This window comes from Pogona vitticeps, chromosome 2, assembly GCF_051106095.1.
Source record: "Pogona vitticeps strain Pit_001003342236 chromosome 2, PviZW2.1, whole genome shotgun sequence".
NCBI classification, from domain to species: Eukaryota; Metazoa; Chordata; class Lepidosauria; order Squamata; family Agamidae; genus Pogona; species Pogona vitticeps.
The window spans coordinates 20,348,021-20,370,260 of record NC_135784.1 but is presented as its reverse complement, the minus strand read 5'-3'; the positions used below and the strand labels follow the sequence as shown (position 1 = coordinate 20,370,260).

General features: G+C 44.7%; 1 protein-coding gene across 1 annotated transcript; it reads right to left on the bottom strand.

The window, feature by feature from the left end:
- Positions 1-1,497: 1,497 nt before the first annotated feature.
- Positions 1,498-21,049, bottom strand: LOC110071426 (uncharacterized). The gene is given in 5 exon segments (XM_072988322.2): positions 1,498-9,063; positions 9,603-9,729; positions 11,618-11,682; positions 18,575-18,701; positions 19,188-21,049. Coding segments are annotated over 5 exon segments (2,052 nt in total). The 5' UTR covers positions 19,605-21,049; the 3' UTR covers positions 1,498-7,747.
- Positions 21,050-22,240: the final 1,191 nt, after the last annotated feature.

The following is a 22,240-nucleotide window of genomic DNA, read 5'->3' as shown; positions in this document are numbered from 1 at the left end:
AGTCTGTATACAATCTGATTGGGTATTTTCAAGCCAACTTTAGGGTCACTGCTGGTTTTACAGTGCAATATTCAGAAATGCAACAGAATTGGGAGAATTGCTTTGATGGTGGAAAGCAGGGATGGCCACAAATCTTTATTAGGGACTCTCTGCCCCTTTCACTCCCAGATCCTTGCCTTTAATCTACCCTACAGCCTTGACTCTTATGCTCATAGGCATGCTGTTGGCACTAAACTATTCCCATGGTGGTGTAGAATTAATAGTGCTATTTTATAGGAATAGTTCTGACTGAAAATTTCAGCCATCTCTTGAGTTAAGATACGCAATAAAATGTTGGTGTATTTAAATGTTGGTATGCTTATTGAGTGCATAAGAAAATTCAATCTCAGCATCTGGGTGTTTCTTTGCTTAATGTTTTGTTTGGGATCTTAAGACAACTTTTGTAGCTGAATTCTATGCAGAGTTAAACATCCTTAAATGTATTTACGTAGAAGGAATGAGAAACCTCTCATAGTCCAAGAAAAATGACTCCCGTTTAAGGATTTTGTCGTATTTCTAACTTTTCTGCTACACATGCATATGCCAACACATATTCTCTACCTAGAAAACCCTGGAATGGGTTGTCAAAAGTCAGTATTGACTTGATGACACACTGTTAGTATCATTGTCTTATTAGCCGGCAATTCATGGGTCATCACTGGAATTCTTGGGGCATATGTTCCTAGTGACTTGGCACGCAATCTAAAATCTCAGCTAGGGCTTGTTAACTGCCAGCCAGAAGCTCCTGAAATTTTTTGTTTGTCTTCCATGTGTGTAAGCAACAAGATTTCAGCCATAATTTTAATGCAGATATTTTATGTGCAAAGCTACAATCTTCAGTACATTTACCTGCGTGTGAGCCACAGTAAACACAGTTGACAGAAGTCATTTGTAGCTTAACTTGTACAAAATAATCTTGCACATCTGTCTCTGTTAGTACTGTCTTTACCTTTACACACAGTATATATGTGACAAATAATTATGTTGGATAACCAGAGTTAATTAGTTTGGAAGTTTTCCAAAGACTGAAACTCAGACTCATCTGAGCACCTTGTCAATTAGCTGCAGTTAGCTGTGGAAAGTTATGCATACCTTGCCCACATACTAGTAGGATTCCATCCATTGGCTGAAATCTTGTGCAGTTACACAAAAGGCATATGATTTAGACACAAATTACCCAAAATGAGGAAGTTTCTGTAGACATCTGCTGCATGCAGATAACATCTATGGAGATTTCTTAACGAAAGGCAATTTGTGTCTAAATGTTATAATTTTGCATTGCTGTGCAACAGAATGTAAGCCATTGACATATTTTACTTAACATTCCTGAGCTTATGTGGCACAGTGTGCTGTTGTGCTGGTTTTTAAATTAAGAGCTACAGTGGATATAAAAAGTTTACACACCGCTGTTAAAATGTCAAGTGTCTGTGATGCAAAAAATGAGACAAAGATAAATCATTTCAGAACCATTTCCACCTTTAATGAGACCTATGAACTGCACAACTCAGTTGAACAACAAAGTGAAATCTTTTAGGTGGAGGGAAGTAAAAATAAAAACTGAAATAATATGGTTGCATATGTGTGCAGACCCTTAAACTAATACTATATCGAAGCACCTTTTTGGGTTTGAATCTATCAGTATGGCACATCTTGATTTGACAATATTTGCCCACTCTTCTTTGCCAAAATGCTCCAAATCTATCAGATTGCAAGGGCGTCTCCTGGGCACAGGCCTCTTCAGATCACTCCACAGATATTCAATCAGATTCAGGTCTGGGTTCTGGCTGGGCCATTCCAAAACGTTAATCTTCTTCTGGTGAAGGCATTCCTTTGTTGATTTGGATGTATGCTTTGTGTTGTTGTCATGCTGAAAGATGAAATTCCTCCTCATGTTCAGCTTTCTAGCAGAAGCCTGAAGGTTTTGTGCCAATATTGACTGGTATTTGGAACTATTCATAATTCACTCTACCTTGACTAAGGTCCCTGTCTCAGCTGAAGAATAACAACCCCAAAGCATGATGCTGCCACCACCATGTTTCACTGTGGGTATGGCATTCTTTTGGTGATGTGCAATGTTGTTTTTGCACCAAATATATCTTTTGGAATTAGGGCTGAAAAGTTCAACCTTGGTTTCATTAGACCATAACACTTTTCCCCACATACTTTTGGGAGACTTCAGGTGTGTTACTGCAAAATTTAGCCAGGCTTGGATGTTTTTCTTCATAAGAAAAGGCTTCCATCTTGCCAGTCTACCCCATAGCTCAGACATATGAAGAATACGAGAGATTGTTGTCACATGTAGCATACAGCCAGTACTTGGCAGATATTCCTGCAGCTTCTTTAATGTTGCTGTAGGCCTCTTGGCACAATTGCACAATTTTCTTCTAGTCTTTTCATCACTTTTGCAGGGATGTCCAGTTCTTGGTAATGTCACTGTTGTGCCATATTTTCTCCACTTGATGATGATTGTCTTCACTGTGTTCCATGGTATATCTAATGCCTTGGAAATTCTTTTATACCCTTCTACTGATACCTTTTGAACAATGAGATCCCTCTGGTGCTTTGAAAGCTCTCTGTGGACCATGGCTTCTGCTGGTGGATGTGACTAAGAAAACGTCAGGAAAGACCTACTAGCATAGCTGATCTTTATTTGGGATTCCTCAGAGGCACTTTAAATGATGGCATAACATACTACTGCATAACAGGTACTCCCACGCACGGACGCCCCCCCACGCCCCATTCACGGATGCCGGCAGCGGCAACAGCCACCCCACCGGTCCTTGGAAGAATGGTCTTCAACAAAACCGGTCCCCAGCATTAAAAAGGTTGGGGACCACTGTAATAGCAGATATAGGGCAGAACCTGGATTACTGTAACACACTTCATGTGGGGCTGCCAATCGAAAGTGTCAGGAAGCTTCAGCAGATCCAAAACACAGCAGCAGGATTGCTGAATGCAGCATTGCTACTTTTAAACTACAAGCCATCTCCCATTATGAGCTGGCCTGGGATTTACGATCACGAAGTGAGGCTTTTCCTTCTGTCTCCCCACCCTCACAATTGCATCAGATGGGGACACAGGAGCAGCCCTTCTCTGTGGCTACTCCCAGACTTTGGAACTCCCTCCCACAGGAGGCCAAGCTGGCCCCATCTTTGATAGCCTTCCGTGACGAGGAAAAGACCTTCCTCTTCAGGCAAGCCTTCCCTCAGTAATTTAGCCACCTGTATGTGATTTTTAGATGGATTATTATTGTGCTTTCCAGCTTCGGATTTTCCAATTCTCAAAGTGACTTTTCCCCTCCCTTTTAAATATTTGTACATATATAGTTCTTAACTTTAAAATGGCCTTTTAATGAGATGCCTCTTTATATGTATTTTTAGCTCTGTCTAATGATGTTAACAACTGTTATACACTCATTGTTCCAAAATCTGAATACTGTCTTAGACTGTTGTAAGCTGCCCTCGGTCCTTTTCAAAGAGAAAGGTGCTGTAGAAATATTGTAAATAAACAAATAAATGAATAAACTGAGGCAGGGGTTCTTCCATGTATGGATTCCTTCATGCTTCAGACTTGGACAAAACACATATCACACTCGTAGCATTTCTATAGTTTCTCTCCAGTATGGAGACACTGATTACTCACAAGCTCTGAACTGTAAGCAAAACGTTTCCCATACTCCTGACATTTATTTGGTTTCTCTCCTGTGCAGACCCCCATTATGCCTCACAAGAGTTGATGTGTCTGCAAAACAATCGCCACACTCCTAGCAATTCTGTGAGTTCTCTCCAGTGTGGACACTCTTATGATTCACAAGTTGTGAATTCTGACTAAATTATTTTTCACATTCCTGGCATCTGTATAGTTTCTCTCCTGTGTGGACTCCCTTATGTCTCAGAAGCTGCGAATTCCAAATGAATCATCACACTCCTGGCATTTGTAGTGTTTCGCTCCTTTGTGGATTCTCATATGATGCACAAGGTGTGAATTCTGAGCGAAATATTTCCCACACTCCAGGGATTTGTATGGTTTCTCTCCTGTATGAACTCGCATATGATTCACAAGTTATGAATTCCGAGCAAAACATTTCCCACACTCCTGGCATTTGAAGGGTTTCTCTCCTTTGTGGATCTTCATACGAGGCACAAGGTGTGAATTCTGAGCAAAACATTTCCCACACTCCTGACATTTGTAGGTGTGAAGGAGAGAAGAGGAGTGTGCCGTCCTCAGAGAAGAAAGAAACCATAAAGGAGAGTGGGTGTGTGGAGGGAGTGTTGATTGAAATAGAGCAGGCGGAAGCAGTATTTTTATTTATTTATTTGTTTATTTAATTTTTACCCCGCCCCTCTAGACAACGTCTACTCGGGGCGGCTTACAAAAATTAAAACACATTAAAACAATGTAGAAAATAACTACCATAATGCAATTATTATAATTAATACTATCCAAGATGGCAACATTAAGAACCTGAAAAAATGGGGGGGGAGAACTCAGGTGACTGGGGGGGAAGGCCTGTCTGAATAACCATGTTTTTAGTTGGTTTTTGAACACACCCAGCGAGGGTGCCAGCCGAATTTCAGTGGGAAGTGTGTTCCACAGCTGAGGGGCAACCACCGAGAAGGCCCGGATTCTTGTTTTCTCCTTCCGGGCCTCCCTCGGCGTCAGTCCCCTCAGCTGTCCCTGCTGGCTATGTCGGGTGACTCGGGTAGATCTGGGTGGGAGGAGGCAATCTGCCAAATATTGAGGTCGCAATCCGTTTAGGGCTTTATATGTAATCATTAATACTTTGAAGTAAATGTGGAAACGAATAGGTAACCAGTGCAGCGCAGCCAGAGTGGGGGAGATGTGCTGATATTTTCTCACCCCACTAATAAGCCTGGCTGCTGCATTCTGGACCATCTGGAGTTCCCGCATGAGCCTCAAAGGCAGCCCCACGTAGAGTTTGTTACAATGGTCTACTCTCGAGATTACGAGCGCATGGACTAGAGTACTGAGGGCCCCCCGATCAAGATATGGCCGCAGCTGGGCAATCCACCATAGATGAAAATAGGCAGAACGGACCACGGACGCCACCTGGGTTTCCATGGTTAGCGCCGGGTCCAGATGTATCCCCAAGCTGCGGAGCTCACTCTTTGTGGCAAGGGTCATCCCTCCAAAAGAAAGGGAGTCACCTATGCCGCTGACGGGAGGGCCACCCACCCTCAAGACCTCCGTCTTGTCTGGGTTCAGCCTCAATCCATTTGACTGCATCCATTCCAGTACGGTCTCCAGGCAGCGCTGGAGGGACTGGACGACATCCACTGAAGTTGGAGTAAAAGAGATGTAGAGCTGTGTGTCATCAGCGTACTCATGAAGATGTTGAACAGCACTGGGGAGATGATCGACCCCTGTGGAACCCCACAATTGAGACTCCACGGGGCTGAGACATTCTCCCCAATCTGCACTCTCTGGGGGCGGTCCTCCAGGAAGGAGTGGAGCCAGGCAAGTGCCAGGCCACCGACTCCCAGCTCGGAGAGCCTCCCCAGGAGGATACCATGGTCGACGGTATCAAAGGCAGCTGAGATGTCGAGGAGGACCAACAAGGACACATTGCCCCCATCGGCCTCCCTCAACAGGTCATCCAGCAGTGCGACCAGTGCCGTCTCTGTACCATAGCGCAGCCTGAAGACTGAAATGGGCCTAGAGCATTGGTTTCGTCTAAGAGCGCCTGAAGCTAGTCTGCCACCACCCTCTCAACCACTTTGCTGAGGAAGGACACACTGGCGACGGGCCTATAATTGCCAATTTCGTCCGCCGCCAGATTTGGTTTCTTCCTAATGGGCCTAATGAGTGTCTCCTTGAGGGCAAGGGGTATCTTGCCCTCCTGGAGAGACCCATTAATTATTGCAGTGGCCCATTCGGTTGTTACTGGCCTGGCTGCTTTGATTAGCCAGGCTGGGCAAGGGTCGAGAGAAGAGGTGGTGGCCCGACAGCGATCAAGCGCCATCTACCAGCTCTGATGTTACAGGCTGAAAAGAATCGACAATTACCGGGTAGGACGGAGCACTGGACATCTCTGCTCGATTCATTGTATTTAAAAAAGGCGAAAGGTCACGGCGGATGGCCTCCACTTTAGATTTAAAAATGCTGCAAATTGGTCAGGTGAGATGATAGAAGGAGGCCCTTCACCCTGGCCAATTCTGGATAGATCGCGAACTATACGGAAAAGTTGCGCCTGCCAGTTGGAAGCTTCGCTTATCCGGTCAGCGACGTAAGCTCTTCTAGCAGCCTTTACCTTGGCAAGGTAACGGTTAGTTGCAATTCTGACAGCAATCTTATTGTAAGCCGTCGGTTCCTTCCTGCAAGTGCACTCTAGCTGTCTCCTTATTCGCTTCATCGCTCGTAGATCCTGACTATACCAGGGTCCTGGCCGAGCTCTACTCCGGAGAGGGCGTTTGGGTGCGATCGTGTCAACAGCTCTAGTGGCGGCGGAGAACCAACCTTCAACCAGGACTTCAACAGGAGCGCCAGACAGTGCCGCTGGAATCCCTCTCATGGTATCCTGGAATCTCATGGGATCCAGTAACCTTCGAGGGCGGGCCATCAAAATAGGTCCCTGCTCCCTGCGGGGGGGAAGCGCCATTGCGAGGTTACATTTTATCAGGTAATGGTCTGACCATGACAAGGGGACTGACACAAGGTCAGTCACCATCAGACCACACTCGCTACACTCGGTAGAAAAGACCAGATCAAGCATATGGCCGCCCATGTGTGTGGGGCCGTTGACATGTTGGGACAAGTACAAGAAAGCCATGGTTTCCAAGAACTCAAGAGCTGGCCCGGCTACCTCTGCCTCCGCATGGATGTTAAAGTCAACCAGGACCAAAAGTCTCGGGGACTCCAACAGTGCCGCGGAGACGAAGTCCACCAGCTCCGGTAGGGAGGTGGCTGGGTTGCTGGGAGCGCGGTAACCCAGCAAGATCCCAATACCATCCCTGGCCCCAATCCACACATGGAGAGCCTCCAGACCCGGCCTCACAAGTGAGGAGCGCCTAGTAACCTCTAAATGGTAGTAGAAGAAAAACCGGCAGAAGTATGTCTGGCTGACGACGGAGGGGAGGAGCTAGACCTCATTGTGTGGGAGGATATAAAGGAGGAAAGGAGAGAGCGCGTTTTTAGACTTTGGACAGATGGAGATCCAGATTGAAAGATAAGCCGAGGGGTCCAGACAGAGCCCATGCTCAGAGCAGGCGTCGCAACGGGTATAACCGTGGATTTTCCTAACCTATCCTTAGGAGGAGGTTTGCTCCCAGATCCGATAATACCCAGCAGGAGAGGAAAGGGGTACAATCCTCTAGAATGGACGGCAGTGGTCTATCCTCGGAATCACCCTGGTGGGACGAGGGTGATCCGGCCTGGACCTGTTTCCCAACAGAAACCCCTAGAGGGAGATTGGGCCAGGCATCCGTGCTGTGGAACGGTGTGTGCAGTACGGAGTGCCCCCCTCAGACCCATGACAGATCGAGAACGGTTCGGACCGGCTCCCTTTTAGGAGAGATGGACAAGCCACCAGACGTGCGCCCTAAAAAGTATAAGTTGTTGCCAGAGAATGGTTTGCAAGACCCTTTTGACACTGCTGAGTTGAGTTCTGTTACCAATAAAAATGTTAATGTTAGAATTTCCGAAGAGCCTCTTTGTCTTTTTCCTGCCTTTACTACCAGTGCATCCCACGCTAAGGAAGAACTTCATTACAGTAGGGTTTCTCTCCTGTGTGAACTCGCGTATGACTCACAAGCTGTGAATTCTGAGCAAAACATTTCCCACACTCCTGGCATTTGCAGGGTTTCTCTCAGTTGTGGATCCTCATATGACGCACAAGGTGTGAATTCTGAGCAAAACATTTCCCACACTCCTGGCATCTGTATGGTTTCTCTCCTGTGTGGACACTCTTATGTCTCACAAGCTGTGAATTCCCAGCAAAACATTTCCCACACTCCTGGCATTTGTAGGGTTTCTCTCCTGTGTGAACTCGCATATGAGTCACAAGCTGTGAATTCCGAGCAAAAGATTTCCCACAATTCTGGCATTTATAGGGTTTCTCTCCTTTGTGGATCCTCATATGATGCAAATGGGCTGAATTCCACGTGAAGCATTTCCCACACTCCTGGCATTTGTAGGGTTTCTCTCCTGTGTGGATCCTAATATGACTCAAAAGGTTTGAATTCAAAGTGAAACATTTCCCACACTCCTGGCATTTGTAGGGTTTCTCTCCTTTGTGGATCCTAATATGACTCAAAAGGTTTGAATTCATAGTGAAACATTTCCCACACTCCCGGCATTTGTAGGGTTTCTCTCCTGTGTGAACCCACATATGACTCACAAGCTGTGAATTACAAGCAAAACATTTCCCACACTCCTGACATTTGTAGGGTTTTTCCCCTGTGTGAACTCGCGTATGTCTTAGAAGGTTTGAATTCCGAGCAAAAGATTTCCCACACTCCTGACATTTGTAGGGTTTCTCTCCGTTGTGGATCCTCATATGACGCAAAAGTTGTGAATTCCAAGCAAAACATTTCCCACACTTCTGACATTTGTAGGGTTTCTCTCCTGTGTGAACCTTCTTATGACTCACAACATGTGAATTTCGAGCAAAACATTTCCCACACTCCTGACATTTGTATGGTTTCTCTCCTGTGTGAACCTTCTTATGACTCACAAGCTGTGAATTCCAAGCAAAACATTTCCCACACTCCTGGCATTTGTGCAGTTTTTCTCCTGTGTAAACTCTTCGATGGCTCAGAAAGCGTTCCTTGCAGTTTAAACATTTCCCAGACATTTTGCTCAAAAAGGTATTCTTTTCCGTGCAGACACTTCTGTGAACCATCCGTCCTAACATCAGAGGAAAATGTTTCCCACACATGATGAATTTGTATGGCTTCTCTTGGGTACAGGTTTCTTGTCTGTGTGTTCTCGGGTGTCCTGCAACCTCTAATTTGTGTGTACACGTCTTTTCATATCCGGGGCATACCTTTTTCTCTCTCCATTTATCTGCAGGAAAGGACGACAAATGCAAAAAAGGCTCAACTGGAGAGATGAACAGATCTAGAGACCGAAAAAAAGTTTTCTTAAGACGTGGATTTTGAGGCAAGAAATCTCTAATGGAAAGACGAAATTGTCAGCCTTTCAAGTACTATCATACATTGTCCTTTTCCCCCTTTTTGTTTTCCATCACATCTATAAACTAATTTAAAAAAGTTAAGAGAAACATAATGATTTCCTTCATGGACACCTGGTACCAACATTATACTCTTTATAACATCCAAGTGAAGGCCTTTATACTGAATTAGGACTGTATGAGGACCTTTAAATCTTAATACTGGTTTTCTTTTAGCTTAATATGCTTCTTGATAGCTTTACTGTTATTTTCCGTGGGATCACTGTAGCAATAAATTTGCCAATATCGCAGTGGCTAAAGTCAGTCGGGACACCATCCTAGTATGGAAGCATTATTGTTGTTATTGTTGGTAGTCGTTATAACACTGGTAACGATGGAGATTAGAATCAACCAGAGAAGAAGAGAGCCTTACCAAGAGAGGATACAGTTTGCCAGTTCTCCTCCATGACCTCCTGGTGGAGGGCCCTCTGGTCAGGATCCAGCAGTGCCCATTCCTCCTGGGTGAAGTGCACGGCCACCTCCTCATAGGTCACTGGACCCTAAAAATGGAAAAGAAAGGAGGCCTTCTTCATAGGATTAATAAAGATAACCTCCTCAATCCCAAGGAACAACTGAAGAGAAGTTGGTCGGTCTCATATGGTAGGGATCCATGAAGTAAGGGCTACCAGTCACTTTGGCCACGTGCTCCCTTCAGGAAGAGAGGCCTCCAAACCTCAGTTGCTGGGAAAGAACAGGGGGAGGGAAAGAGCTACTGGTGACCCACCGTCCCTCCTTGTCAGCTTCCTTGAGGCAACCAGGGACCCTCTGTCAGCAACAGGATGCTAGAATAATCCAGGCTTTGGAGGGGTGGGAAAGTAATTCCTGGTGTCCCCACACTCACTTTTGGAAAACCTCAAACAGCCCACTACTTGTGTGCCACCTTCCTCCCGAGGTGTGGGACACGGTGGCTCTGCGGGTTAAACCACAGGAGCCTCTGTGCTGCAAGGTCAGAAGACTAGCAGTTTGAAGATAAAATCTACGCGACAGAGTGAGCTCCTGTTGCTTGTCCCAGCTCCTGCCAACATAGGAGTTTGAAAACATGTACATGTGAGTAGATAAATAGGTACCATCACAGTGAGAAGGTAACAGCGTTCCGTGTTTCATCGAACTGGCGAAGTGGCCACGGAAAGTGCCTACGGACAAACGCTGGCTCTATGGCTTGGAAATGGGGATGAGCACTGCACCCTAGAGTCGGAGATGACTGGACTAAATGTCAAGGGGAATCTTTACCTTCCTCCCAAGGAAGAGGCTCAAGGCAGCTCACTATGTGAAAAACAAGTAGAGTTTAAAACAGAATAAATTATACATTAAAAAGAAATTAAGTATAATTAAAATACATTAAAGAATTAAAAACATTTACAACCTTATAAACAAACTTACTAGGTAAAAACCAGCACACAAGACTCAGCTAGTAAAAGCCAGTTGGAAAAGGTGGGTCTTCTGCTGTCAGCGGAGGGAGAAAAGGATGGGACAACCCAATCTCCTGAGTAAACTGGAGCTGCCACAGAGAAGGCCCTTTCTCGTGTCCCCATCAGGTCTACCTGCGATGGCCCAGAGGTGGGTCCCCTGTGAGGCTCTTAAGAGCCGAGGAGGCTCACATGGGGAGAGACGGTCCTTCAGATTGCCGGCTAGAGCTTGATAGGCAATAAACAGGGCTTTGAATTGGGCTTGGAAAACAGTGGGTAGGTATTGCTATTTATCACACTGAGAAGACCATACTATACCAGCCTTCTATGTAAGCACTGATCAAATGGAGCATTTCATTAAAAAGGAAAGCGCCAGACTGATTAAGAGCAAAAGTGGTTGAATGTACAGGGATTATTTATTTAAAAGGTAAAGGTTCCCCTTGACAATTTTTGTCCAGTCGGGTTCGACTCTAGGGGCGGTACTCATCCCCGTTTCAAAGCCATAGAGCCAGCGTTTGTCCAGAGACAATCTTTCTGTGGTCACATGGCCAGTGCAACTTAAGACATGGAATGCTGTTACCTTCCCACCAAGGTGGTCCCTATTTATCTACTTGCATTTGCATGCTTTCGAACCTCTAGGTTGGCGGGAGCTGGGACAAGCGACGGGCGCTCACTCCGTCGCTTGGATTCGATCTTCCGACTGCTGGTCTTCTGACCCTGCAGCACAGGCTTCTGCAGTTTAGCCCGCAGCGCCACCACGTCCCTTATTTATTTATTTAGTTACTACTTTTTACTAATTTATTTACTAATACACAGACACACAATACACTCTCTGCCCCATTAAGTGTCATACACTATTCTGTTTCAAAAATATAATAGTAGTACATTAAATAAGTAGTTAAATAAACCACAGAAACTCCAAGAGGCATAAATTGTAAGCATAAAATACAGTATATCGAAATACACAAGGCATTTGTCCTACCAGATCGGCTTCTTCATGGCAATGAAGAGATGAAGGACTACTTGTCGTTGGCCTCGCGCCGGCCCCTGCAGGAGAGACGAAAGAAGTTGAGGAGCCAGACGTAGAAGCTCCTCTCAAGAGAATATCATAATCCTAAAAACATGGACTAAATACTAAAGTCTTTGTTTAGCACCTGAGGATTCCCGCCACAGTTGAAGGCACACATTCACGCACTGAAAATTCTGCAATTTAAGGAAACCCTGAATGAATGATATTCCAAGAGGGAAGAAGACTGAGACTTTTTATTTTTTATTGAGTAAAAGAATTTCTCCAACAATTAAAAAACACAAAATGTCAGGATTTCTCCTTTCTTCTAGATACTAGAGTTCAACTGCTGCACCAGAATTTTCTTTTACAGTGGTGCCTCGAATAGCGAGCCGCCTCTATTAATGAGGAAAACGAATAGCGATGTGGTTTCTGGGGCATTTTTTCGCCTTGATTAGCGATTTTTCCTATGGGCGATTTTCTAATATCGATCTTCAGGACCGCGCATCGAATAACGAGTCCGTTTTAGGTCCCCTGTTTTCGATTAGCAAGTTTTTAAACAGCCGTGCGATCGCTATTTTTAAAAGGGTTTAAAGTTAAGGTTTAGGGTTTGAAATGTTTGCGATCGTAAAGTGCACTTAATAAACCCTTTGTTAACCCATTTTGACCTTGTTCTGACTCTTTGTTAATTTGTTGTGGAATTTTTCCCCCCATTGAGATACATTGAATAGGTTTCAATGCATTTCAATTAGGGAACTGCGTTTTGAATAGCGAGGTTTCCTATGGAGATTTTCCATTAACAACGGCAGTTCGTTCCAATTGGAATGGATTAGCCAGCTTTCAATGCATTTCAATGGGAAACCGCGTTTTGAATAGCGATGAATTTGAATACCGAGGTTTTTTTCGGAACGCATTAACCTCGCTATTCGAGGCACCACTGTATTTTGGATCATCTTTTTATTTATTTATTACCACCCTTTTTCAGGAAATATAGACAAACGAACCAAGTTCTGTCTTTCTTTGTTTTAACCCACATTGTACAAAATGAATGGCCCTAAACTGCCAACTAAACCCATTTCAGCTCTACTATATGCAGATGGTGCCTTGTTTTAAACTTGGTGGATAAAGCTCTCAACCCAGTTTACTGAAACTGGTGACGAATCAAGGAGATTTTTACCATTGCAACCGTTGGTTGTTGTGGGTTTTTTGGGCTCTTTGGCCGTGTTCTGAAGGTTGTTCTTCCTAACGTTTCGCCAGTCAGAAACTGTGTCCTCTGAAGTTCTGACTCCTGCCCACAGAGACTGGCGAAACGTTTGGAAGAACAACCATCAGAACATGGCCAAAGAGCCAAAAAGACCCACAAAAACCATCAGATCCTGGCCGTGAAAGCCTTCGCAAATATATTGCTACCATTGTTTGGCTATCCTGGGGATTAGAATCAAAGAATAATAATGCCTTGCAGTGCTGCAGCCATTTATGGGAACCTATAATACACGTTGGGATTGAGCAGCCATTGTTCCTTAAACTTGTTATTGTGCGCCCAAAAAAGCCCAGTATCTCCATCACTAGAGACTTTTATCAACATTTCTCATGCATTTATAGCTGCTAGTTCCTTTTTCTCCTTAATTAATAATTTATGTGCTTGTCTGTTGGCAACATTCTCATTCAACAAAGATTGCGATTGAGTTTTCATGTACAGTGGTGCCTCCAATAGCGATGTTAATCCGTTCCGCAAAAAACATCGCTATTGGATTTTTTCGCTATTCAAAATGGGGTTTCGCATTCAAATGCATTGAAAGCCGGTTAATCCGTTCCCATAGGAACAAATTGCCGTCGTTAATGGAAAATCTCCATAGGAAACCTCGCTATTCAAAACGCGGTTCCCCCATTGAAATGCATTGAAACCTATTCAATGCATATCAAGGGGGGGGAATTCCACAACAAACTAACAAAGAGTCAGAACAAGGTCAAATTGGGTTAACAAAGGTTTTATTCAGTGCACTTTATTATCTCAAACATTTCAAACCCTAAACCTTAACTTTAAACCCTTTTAAAAATAGCGATTGCGCGGCTGTTTAAAAACTTGCTAATCGAAAACAGGGGACCTAAAACAGACTCGCTATTCGAAGCGCGGTCCCGAAGATCGCTATTTGAAAATTGCCCATAGGAAAATCGCTAATCAAGGCTTAAAAATGCCTCGAAAACCACATCGCTATTTAGTTTTTTCGTTAATAGTGGCGCTCGCTATTTGAGGCACCACTGTACTTATAATAAATTTCCCTCATTTGGGTCTTGGCCTGCTTATATTCACTATCAAACCAGCTGGCTGTTTTTTAAGCTCTTCCAGAGTCTAGAGTGGAACCTCTACTTACGAACGTCCCTACCTATGAACGATCCAACTTACGAACACCTCCGTCTGCAAAATGTTGCTTCTACTTGCGAACGGAGCTTCAAGATACAGACAAAAAATGCGGGGGACGCGGGGAAAGCATAAAATTTGAACTTTCGGTTGACCATTGGCCAGCAAAGAGGCTGTCTGTCTGCAACATCGCTCGTCCAAGCAGTTAAAGAGTGGCTAGGGACAGTCTTAAAACTGCCTGGTACTGTACTACCTGGTATTGCCTGGTACTGTACTGTATGGACTGTGTGTGTGTATGTGTTTTTTTGCTTTTTATTATTTTTGGATTTTTGACTTTTTTTTTAAATAGAGAGACTGCCTGTTCTGGGTGAGTACATACACTGTACAGTATTTACTGTAGTGTAGAGGGTTTTTTGCAGCTTGGTGGGGGTTAGGGCTAGGTGGGGGGTTATGTTTCTGTGCCCTGCTGGGTCTCCCAGTGTGGATTTAAAATGTGAAAAGTAGACTGTACTATTAAATCAAAATTAAATGTGAAAATTAGATTGCAATTTTTAAAATGTAAAATTTTGCGGCTTCTAGGGTTTGTGTGTGGGGAAAATTTATGCTGTTATGCTGTTACAATGTATATGTCTGTGGCAGTAGCAAATGTATATATCTATGGCAATGGCAGGCCTCATGCTAAAACTGCAAGTCACTAGTTTCCAGTAAGGATGATCATTAACCTGCTGTCTATTGTCTCTGGGTAATGTAGTTAAAGTGTCTTCCTCAGGAATGTTTACATTGTCTGTATATTTGGAGTTATCTGTGTCTGTTTACTATTAACTGTCTGTTTACCAGCCTGTCTGTTTACCAACCACTCTGTTTACTGATGCCTTTGTATTCAAGGAAATTAGCTGTCTCTGTTTACCAGCACTCTGGTTATTCTGCTGTGTATTCAAGGAAATTAGTTACCTCTGTATTGATTAACTAGTGCAAAGGTAGTAGAGTACAATAAAAAAGGGGGCGCGGCAAAGGAGGAGGAGATTCCATCCGGACAGAGGCCTGACGGCACGCTGTCCTTGTTCATCCGGATCCCGCCCTGAAACATACCCCTGAGCGCTCGTCTCCTTTCTCCTTGCAGGTCAAGAGGGGAGGGAGGTTTCATCTGCAGATCCCGAGACAGGCTTCATCTGCAAGACCCCTACTTCCCCTCATCTTGCAGATCCCCACATTTGTGTACTGTGACCTCTGTTGTTTTAAAATGTGTGGGCTGAAAATGTGACTCCAAAGTCTTTTTTTTTCCTTTGGAGATTTGTTTGCTGTAATAATTGTTGCTGGTTGTTGATGCAGGCAGGCTGTAAAATGCAGTTTAGACTCCACAGTCTTTTTCCCTTAAAATCAGAAGATATTCTGTGAGGGGCTGTGCTGGCTGTTGATGCAGGCAGGCTGTAAAATGCAGTTTAGACTCTCTTTTTGTGATGAGGAGTTCTGCGCCGGAATAACGCTTGCTGGATTCTGTGGCTTCTAGGGTTTGTGTACTGTGACCTGTCTTTTGTTTTAAAATGTGTGTTTAAAATGTGGCTCCAAAGTCTGTCTCTTTTAAAATTAGAAAACTGTGGTGCTTGTTGATGCAGGCAGGCAGGCTTTAAAATGGAGTTTTAAAATGGAGTCTACTGTAGACTCAAGGCTCTGCCCCCTTGTCTTCTCTCTCTCTCTCTCCTCTCTTTTCGTGCTTAACAGCACAAACCTTTGTCTGAGGGGTCTGTGTGCCCCTCTTTCTTTCCTCTTTTCGCCATTGTTCCTTCCTTCCCTCTCTCCCCCATCCCTCCTTTCCTGCCCTTTTTTAAAGCTAAAAGGTGCTTGACTTGGCTTGGCTCTAGATAAGAACGAAAAACAGCTGGAACAGATTAAATGGTTTTCAATGCAGTCCTACAGGAAATTTTGCTTCTGCTTATGAACGTTGCAACTAACAAACATTTTCTGAGATGGATTAAGCATAAGTAGAGGTTGCCCGCATTTTTAGGTGTGCTCCATGTTTTACAGTCAGGATTTGAAATAGCTTTATTGCCTCAGTGTCATTGCTGGCAGTGAGAATGGTGCTACAGGCATTCATATATTCCTCAGTCTTCAGTAGCTGAGTCAGTGCCATATCTACCACTGGTGACCATTTAATTCTCTTGTGACCAGTCACTTCTAAATTTTTGATGGAGTACAATTGTAATTGCAATTGATGAGGATTACATGTTGGGTATATTACTGTCAGTGCCAGAGGTAAATTATCACTTTTTGTAATACAGTGGTGCCTCGCTTAATGAGTGCACCGTTTAACGACGAATCTGCATAGCGATCTATTTTTTAGATCGCTAATGCGATCGCATTGCAATGTTCTGAATAGGAAAACATCGGATCGCGATGATCGGTAAGTGTTTCGCTTGCCGATTTTCGCATTGTGATGTTTTTTTAAACAGCAGATTGGCGGTTCCAAAATGGCCACTGGGTGCCCAAACTGGCCACCATAAGTGTTTTCGCGCCCTGCCCTCGCTTACCGAGGATGCGAAAATGGCGGCACTGTGGAGGATCTTCGCTGAACGGTGAGTTTGGGCCCCATAGGAAGGCATTAAACAAAGTTTAATGCATTCCTATGGGTTTTTCCTTTCCGTTTAGCGATGTTTCCCCATAGCGACGATTAATATGGAACAGATTAACATCGCTATGCGGGGCACCACTGTACTATCAATTTCAAATTGGGCAACATATTAATACACAGAATGCAAGATTGCTATGTAGGAGATCACACTGCCCACCCCTTAGTGAAATGAGTACATTCCCCAGAAGAATCTCCCTTCACAGAACCATATCATACAGTGGGGTCTCGACTTACAAACTTAATCCGTATTGGAAGGTGGTTCGTAGGTCAAAAAGGTCGTAGGTCGAATCTGCCTTTCCCATAGGAATGCATTGAAAACTATTTAATCCGTATCTGCTCTTTTCCGTCCATAGAAACTAATGGGAAGCTGCTATTCTGCCTTCTGCCACTAGAGGGGGATATTTTTTCTTTTTTTCCCTTAGGTTCAGGAAAGGAGGGGAGAGGCAGGGAACAGTTTGCAAAGCACTTTTGAAATCTTTTTTTTTCAATGAAGCCAATTTTAAATCATGTTTTAAAGCATGTTGTGCTGATTTTTTCAGCACAAAGACACACAGGCAGACTTTTTAGGTGCTGAGCAAGCCTCCCCAAGCTTCTTCAGAGCCAGCTGATCAGCTGATAAGCGGGGAGAGGAGGGGGAAGGAGCGGGGACGGGGAAAGCACAAAATGGCTGCCAGGCTCCCTTCTGGTGTGGGCTTTTAGCTGTTTCCTGCTCTTTTTCCTGCTGTTTCAGGGCTACCAAGGCCTGGTAAGAGACTTTCTTTTATTTATTCTTAAGATTCTGACCTTTTTTTCCCCTCCAGAAGCCTCTAAGGGGAGGGAGGGGGCACTTTTTTCCTGTTCGTAACTCGAGGGAAGTTCGCATGTCGAGTCCTTATTTCCCTATAGGGCGGGTTCGTAAGATGAATTGTTCACAAGAAGGGTCGTTCGTAAGTCGAGACCCCACTATATTAGGCGATCCCTCTTTTTTGTGAACTGAGCAAAGCAATACCCTGTCTAACTGCATATTTTATATTTGGATTTTCGACAATGTTCCCCCAGTATATAATCATGTGGATCTAATAACCCAATGAAAGTGGGTCTATAAACTTCCATCATTAGCACCTAAGTGTACAGTGGGACCTCGACTTACGAACGTCCCTAGTTGCAAACAATTCGAGTTATGAATGACTCCATTTGAAAAAGGGGCTTCGACCTGCGAATGGAGACTCGACCTCCAAAGGAAAAAAGGCAGGGGAAAAGGGTGGGAAATTCAAATTTCCTGGGTGTCTCATTTCTATTGCCTTCTTTCAGATTCACATATTTGTCTCCTAGCTGTTGTTGAACTCCCCTTTGCTATGTTTTAGAAACTTTTCTGTTCATGCTGGGAGTTCAGACCAGGGATAGACTGTTCAGATGGTGTCTCTTTTCCTGATCAGATGAGTTATTTTTTTATATATATAAAAAGGCAGAATTCTTTGGACTTCTTACGGCAACACCTATATATCAATGTCAGAAACCATGATCTCAAAATCAGTCAGAATCACAGCCGGAGTTTGACAAAAAGGTGCTATATCAAAAATGACGTAAAATCTACATGGAAAGGAGTTAGATCAAAATATTGTATAAACACTATATAAAAAGGGAATTAGAAAAAAATGAAGAGTGAAGGAGCAACAAGGAGAGATGCTACTACCATACCCTATCATAATGGGAACATCCCTCCCAATCCCAAATTTACATCTGAGAGGTTTTCATGGGAGAAATGCATCTTTTCACACATGGTCTCCTTGACAGAAACAAAGGAACTGGCTGCTATATAATAAGTCTCAGAAAACTGAAAAACTAAAGTGGTAGGTTTGAAATAAAGAAAGAACAAAAGAAGAATGTCACTCCATCCCCAGCTGAAAAGTCACAGGATAAACATTTCCCACAGGGGGGAAAAACACGCCTTTCTAGCACAAAGCCTCACCTATAAAGCTGACACCTCCTTCGTTCCCTTGATTGATCTCTTCCTGCTGAGAATCCTGTCTGGTGTCAAACTGAGATTCCTCTGCTCTGGGGAAATCAGACTGATCTTCTACAGAGAGATTTCCCATCTGAGGATCCGTGACATGCAATAAGAAGGTAGAGAAGAAAAGAAAGAGGAAAAGATCTCAGCAGATTAGGCTGGGATTTCGAAGAGAAGGGACATCTTCCACTGATTTTCTAAGAAAAATATAGGCAATTAGTAAAATTTGTAGATTTCTACTCTCATTTTCTTGACCCGTTTGAGTAGAAAAGGGCCATCCCCACCGGAACCCACCGAAAGGCATCATATTGTGTCATTGCACCTACAACAGGGCTGGATTGAGTGCAGTGCCAAGGGTAGAGGTAAACCTGAAATTTACTTGGAAAACTATGCAGCTGAGGAGGATGCACCTTGTTTTAAAGTGGAAGAGGGTCTCCCCAATCTTGGGGATGGTTATTCTTTTCAAGGACCATAAAGAATAAATTCCAGCAGAACAGCCTCAAACAGGGAGCGAGTGCAGGGGTCATGGGCTCCCCATTTCAGTTTCTATGTCTCTGGCATGGATTACTCTCACCTCTAGCTCTTCCTGCTTTCTCTCTTCTGCCTGATTCAGACCCAGGAAACCTTCTGCCAGCGACACCGCTTGGGAAGTGGTCTCGGCTCCACATTCTCTCACCCAGCTCGACATCTCCAGGGGGAGGATGGCCAGGAACTGCTCCAAGATGACCAGGTCCAGCATCTGAGCCTTTGTGTGTCGCTCTGGCTTGAGCCACTGACGGCAAAGGTGGTGGAGTCGAGTACAAACCTCTCGAGGACCATTAGCCTCCTTGGAGGAGAATTCCCTGAATTTCTGGCATTGCATATCTGAGCTGGGCATCTCCTCATCTAGGACCTTCTCCACCGTTCTTTCAGAGCACGTCCCAAGGCTAGTTACCTGCATAATATCTGGGTCTCTTCCTGCTCTGGGGAGAGGAGTGTGTTGGTCTGCCATTTTATTCTGTACTCAACAATACTTCCAACGCAGTCTTCGAACCACTGTCGTCCTGCTGAGCAAATAAATTCCTTAACAGACGACATGACTGAAGCTCTGCAAAGCAAAGACACTCCCAAGTGAGCATGTGCCAGACCAAAAAAAAATGCTACAAAGGGAAACCAACCAAGTCTCATCTCCAACAGGGAAGACAGAAGGATGGGGCTCTTGTCCGTTCACCTGAGAGGCACAGACCAATGGGCTTGAGACCGTCAGAGACTGACAAGTGGAACCATCTTCCCTTTTTTCCTGATCCCTTTCTAACTATTCAGATTCATTCTTCGCCTTAAGCCGCTAAAACCTTAGCCTTTCCCCTGAGTTTCTTTTATACTTTGCTGCTTTTATATCCTTTTGATGTGGAAGAAATGTTCAGGCAACCACTGCTTGGCTTTTAAAAGGCTAGGCATCAATCAAAGCAGTTCTTCTGTTCATAACATCTACACAATCTTGTGAAACACTCACTTGTATTTTGGTTTTGTAGTCATTGTTTTACATTCAATTAGTTTTGAAAAACAATCTCATAAAACATTCTCTGCTTATTCAGGAAGAGAGCTTTAGCAGGTGACTGTTCTATTGCATATATCACCAGCAAGGAATTTATTTATTTTATTTTTATTCATTAAATTTATACCCATCTAGACCAAAGTCTGTTCTGGGCAGCTAGTGTAGTTTCCTAACTAGAACAGGATAAAGCTCTCCATCTGACAGAATCCTTTAGGTAGACACCTCATAATTTCCCTCCCACATTTATTTATTTTTATTTAAAATCATTTTATACAACCTATCTCCTTAAACAGGATCCAAGGTGATTTACATCACTAAAAAGAATATTTAGCAGTAAAAACAGTAAGTATCCAGAGAGCTTGTCAAAATAAAACAAAGACTAGATTAAACATTGTAAATAAAACCCAAGACTAAAAAGACATTTCAAAGCCATAAGAATCCCTTGAAAGTTCCCTCTCAGACCCACCAGTCAGTCCCTCAAGGAAAGCCTGCCTGGAGAGGATGGCCTTCATCCCCGTCTGGAAGGTCAGCCAAGAGGGAACCAGCCTCGTATCCCATCCGAGGGAATCCCAGAGTTTCGGGATCTAATGAGTTGTTGGCTAAAGGTGTCCTCCATTAAATGGGGGGGCCCACCAAGCGCCACCCTTTCGCCCTCCAAGGGAGCCAGACAGGGGAACCTTCTCCCCCCCCCTGGAAGTGGCTCGGAAGGTGCAGGATCAGCCCTTTTGTGGGCACGAGAGGTGGAAGGAGGGGGGGTGGATGCGGCCCTTCAGGCAGCAGAAAGGCTTGGGCCGCAAACAGGCCTTGGGGGGGCTCCCCTCCGGCTGCCTCTCCTGCCCGGTCTTGGGGGGCTTCCCTTCCCTCGGATGGCCTCGGAGTTGGGGGGCCCTTCCCTCCTTTCTTCCCCCTCCCGCCCCTCCCCTCCCTCCCAGTCTCCCCCAGTTCCCTCCCCCCTCCAACCCCGACTCACCCTCCCTCCTTGCTGCAAGCCTCTCCTCGGATCCCAGGCAGCCTTTAAAACAGCCCAAGCCCCGTTTTCTGTCCGGAGGAAGTAAAAAAGGAGGACCGGAAGGGACGCTTTTTCAAATGGGACCGTTTCTATGGGGACTGACGCCGCTCCCTCTTCCAAGATGCCCTTCTAGGAACTGCCACTCTGTGCGTTTAACCCTCCGTCTGTCTTTTTTGATAAAGAACAAAAGAAACTCGGGAAGAAGTCACATTATGTTTTGGTGGCTTTGGGTTGAGAATCATTTTAAAAATTAGAAAGATCAGGCACAGGGGAGATGCTTCCCTCTTCTGACTCTCCCATGTTTTCAAGCCCATCCGTCTGTGGCTTTCAGGGGAAGGCAGAATCCCACCTTCCTTCCCTCCATCTGAGCCTTGGGATTATCTTGGCAGAGCTTCAGTGGTCTGGTCTGTTCAGGCAGCCTTTGGCCAGCAGGAAAATACTACTGGCTCTGAGACCCCATTGGAGGCATTCTTAGGTGGAAAATAAAATGTTGGACAAAAGCAACACACAAAGGCTCAGATCCTGGACCTAGTGATCCTGAAGTGCTTCCTGACCATTAACTTCATGGCAAGGTTGAACTGGGTGAGAGAATATGGAGCTGTGACCACTTCCCAAGCGGTGGCCCTGGAACAGGGTTTCCCAAGTCTATGGCAAGAAAGAGGAGGGGGGGGAGCAAGAAAAGCAAAACTTGAGAGTAATTCCTGCTGGAGACTCAACGTCTGCAGTCCACCATCCCTGCTGCCCACGTCCCTGTCAAGCTTATTTTCCTGTTGTATGTCATGGACCCTCAGGCGCTCCTCAGGCTGATTTCCCCATGGCTGAGAAACCTTCATTTGACACCAAAAGGAGTCTCCAGTGATAAGAAAACAATTGAGGAACTAAGGAAGTTGCCGTTTTGATATGTAATACTGTGAACATATGTCCTAATTATTACACTGCCCTCTTCACCTGGCCTGGCATGCTCTGGTCCATGGGGTCACGAAGATTCAGACATGACTTAACAACGAAACAACAACCCTCTCCACCCGCATTCCACAGGGATGAGGCGTCCTGAACCAGACACCGCTCAGTATCATTCAGCTTT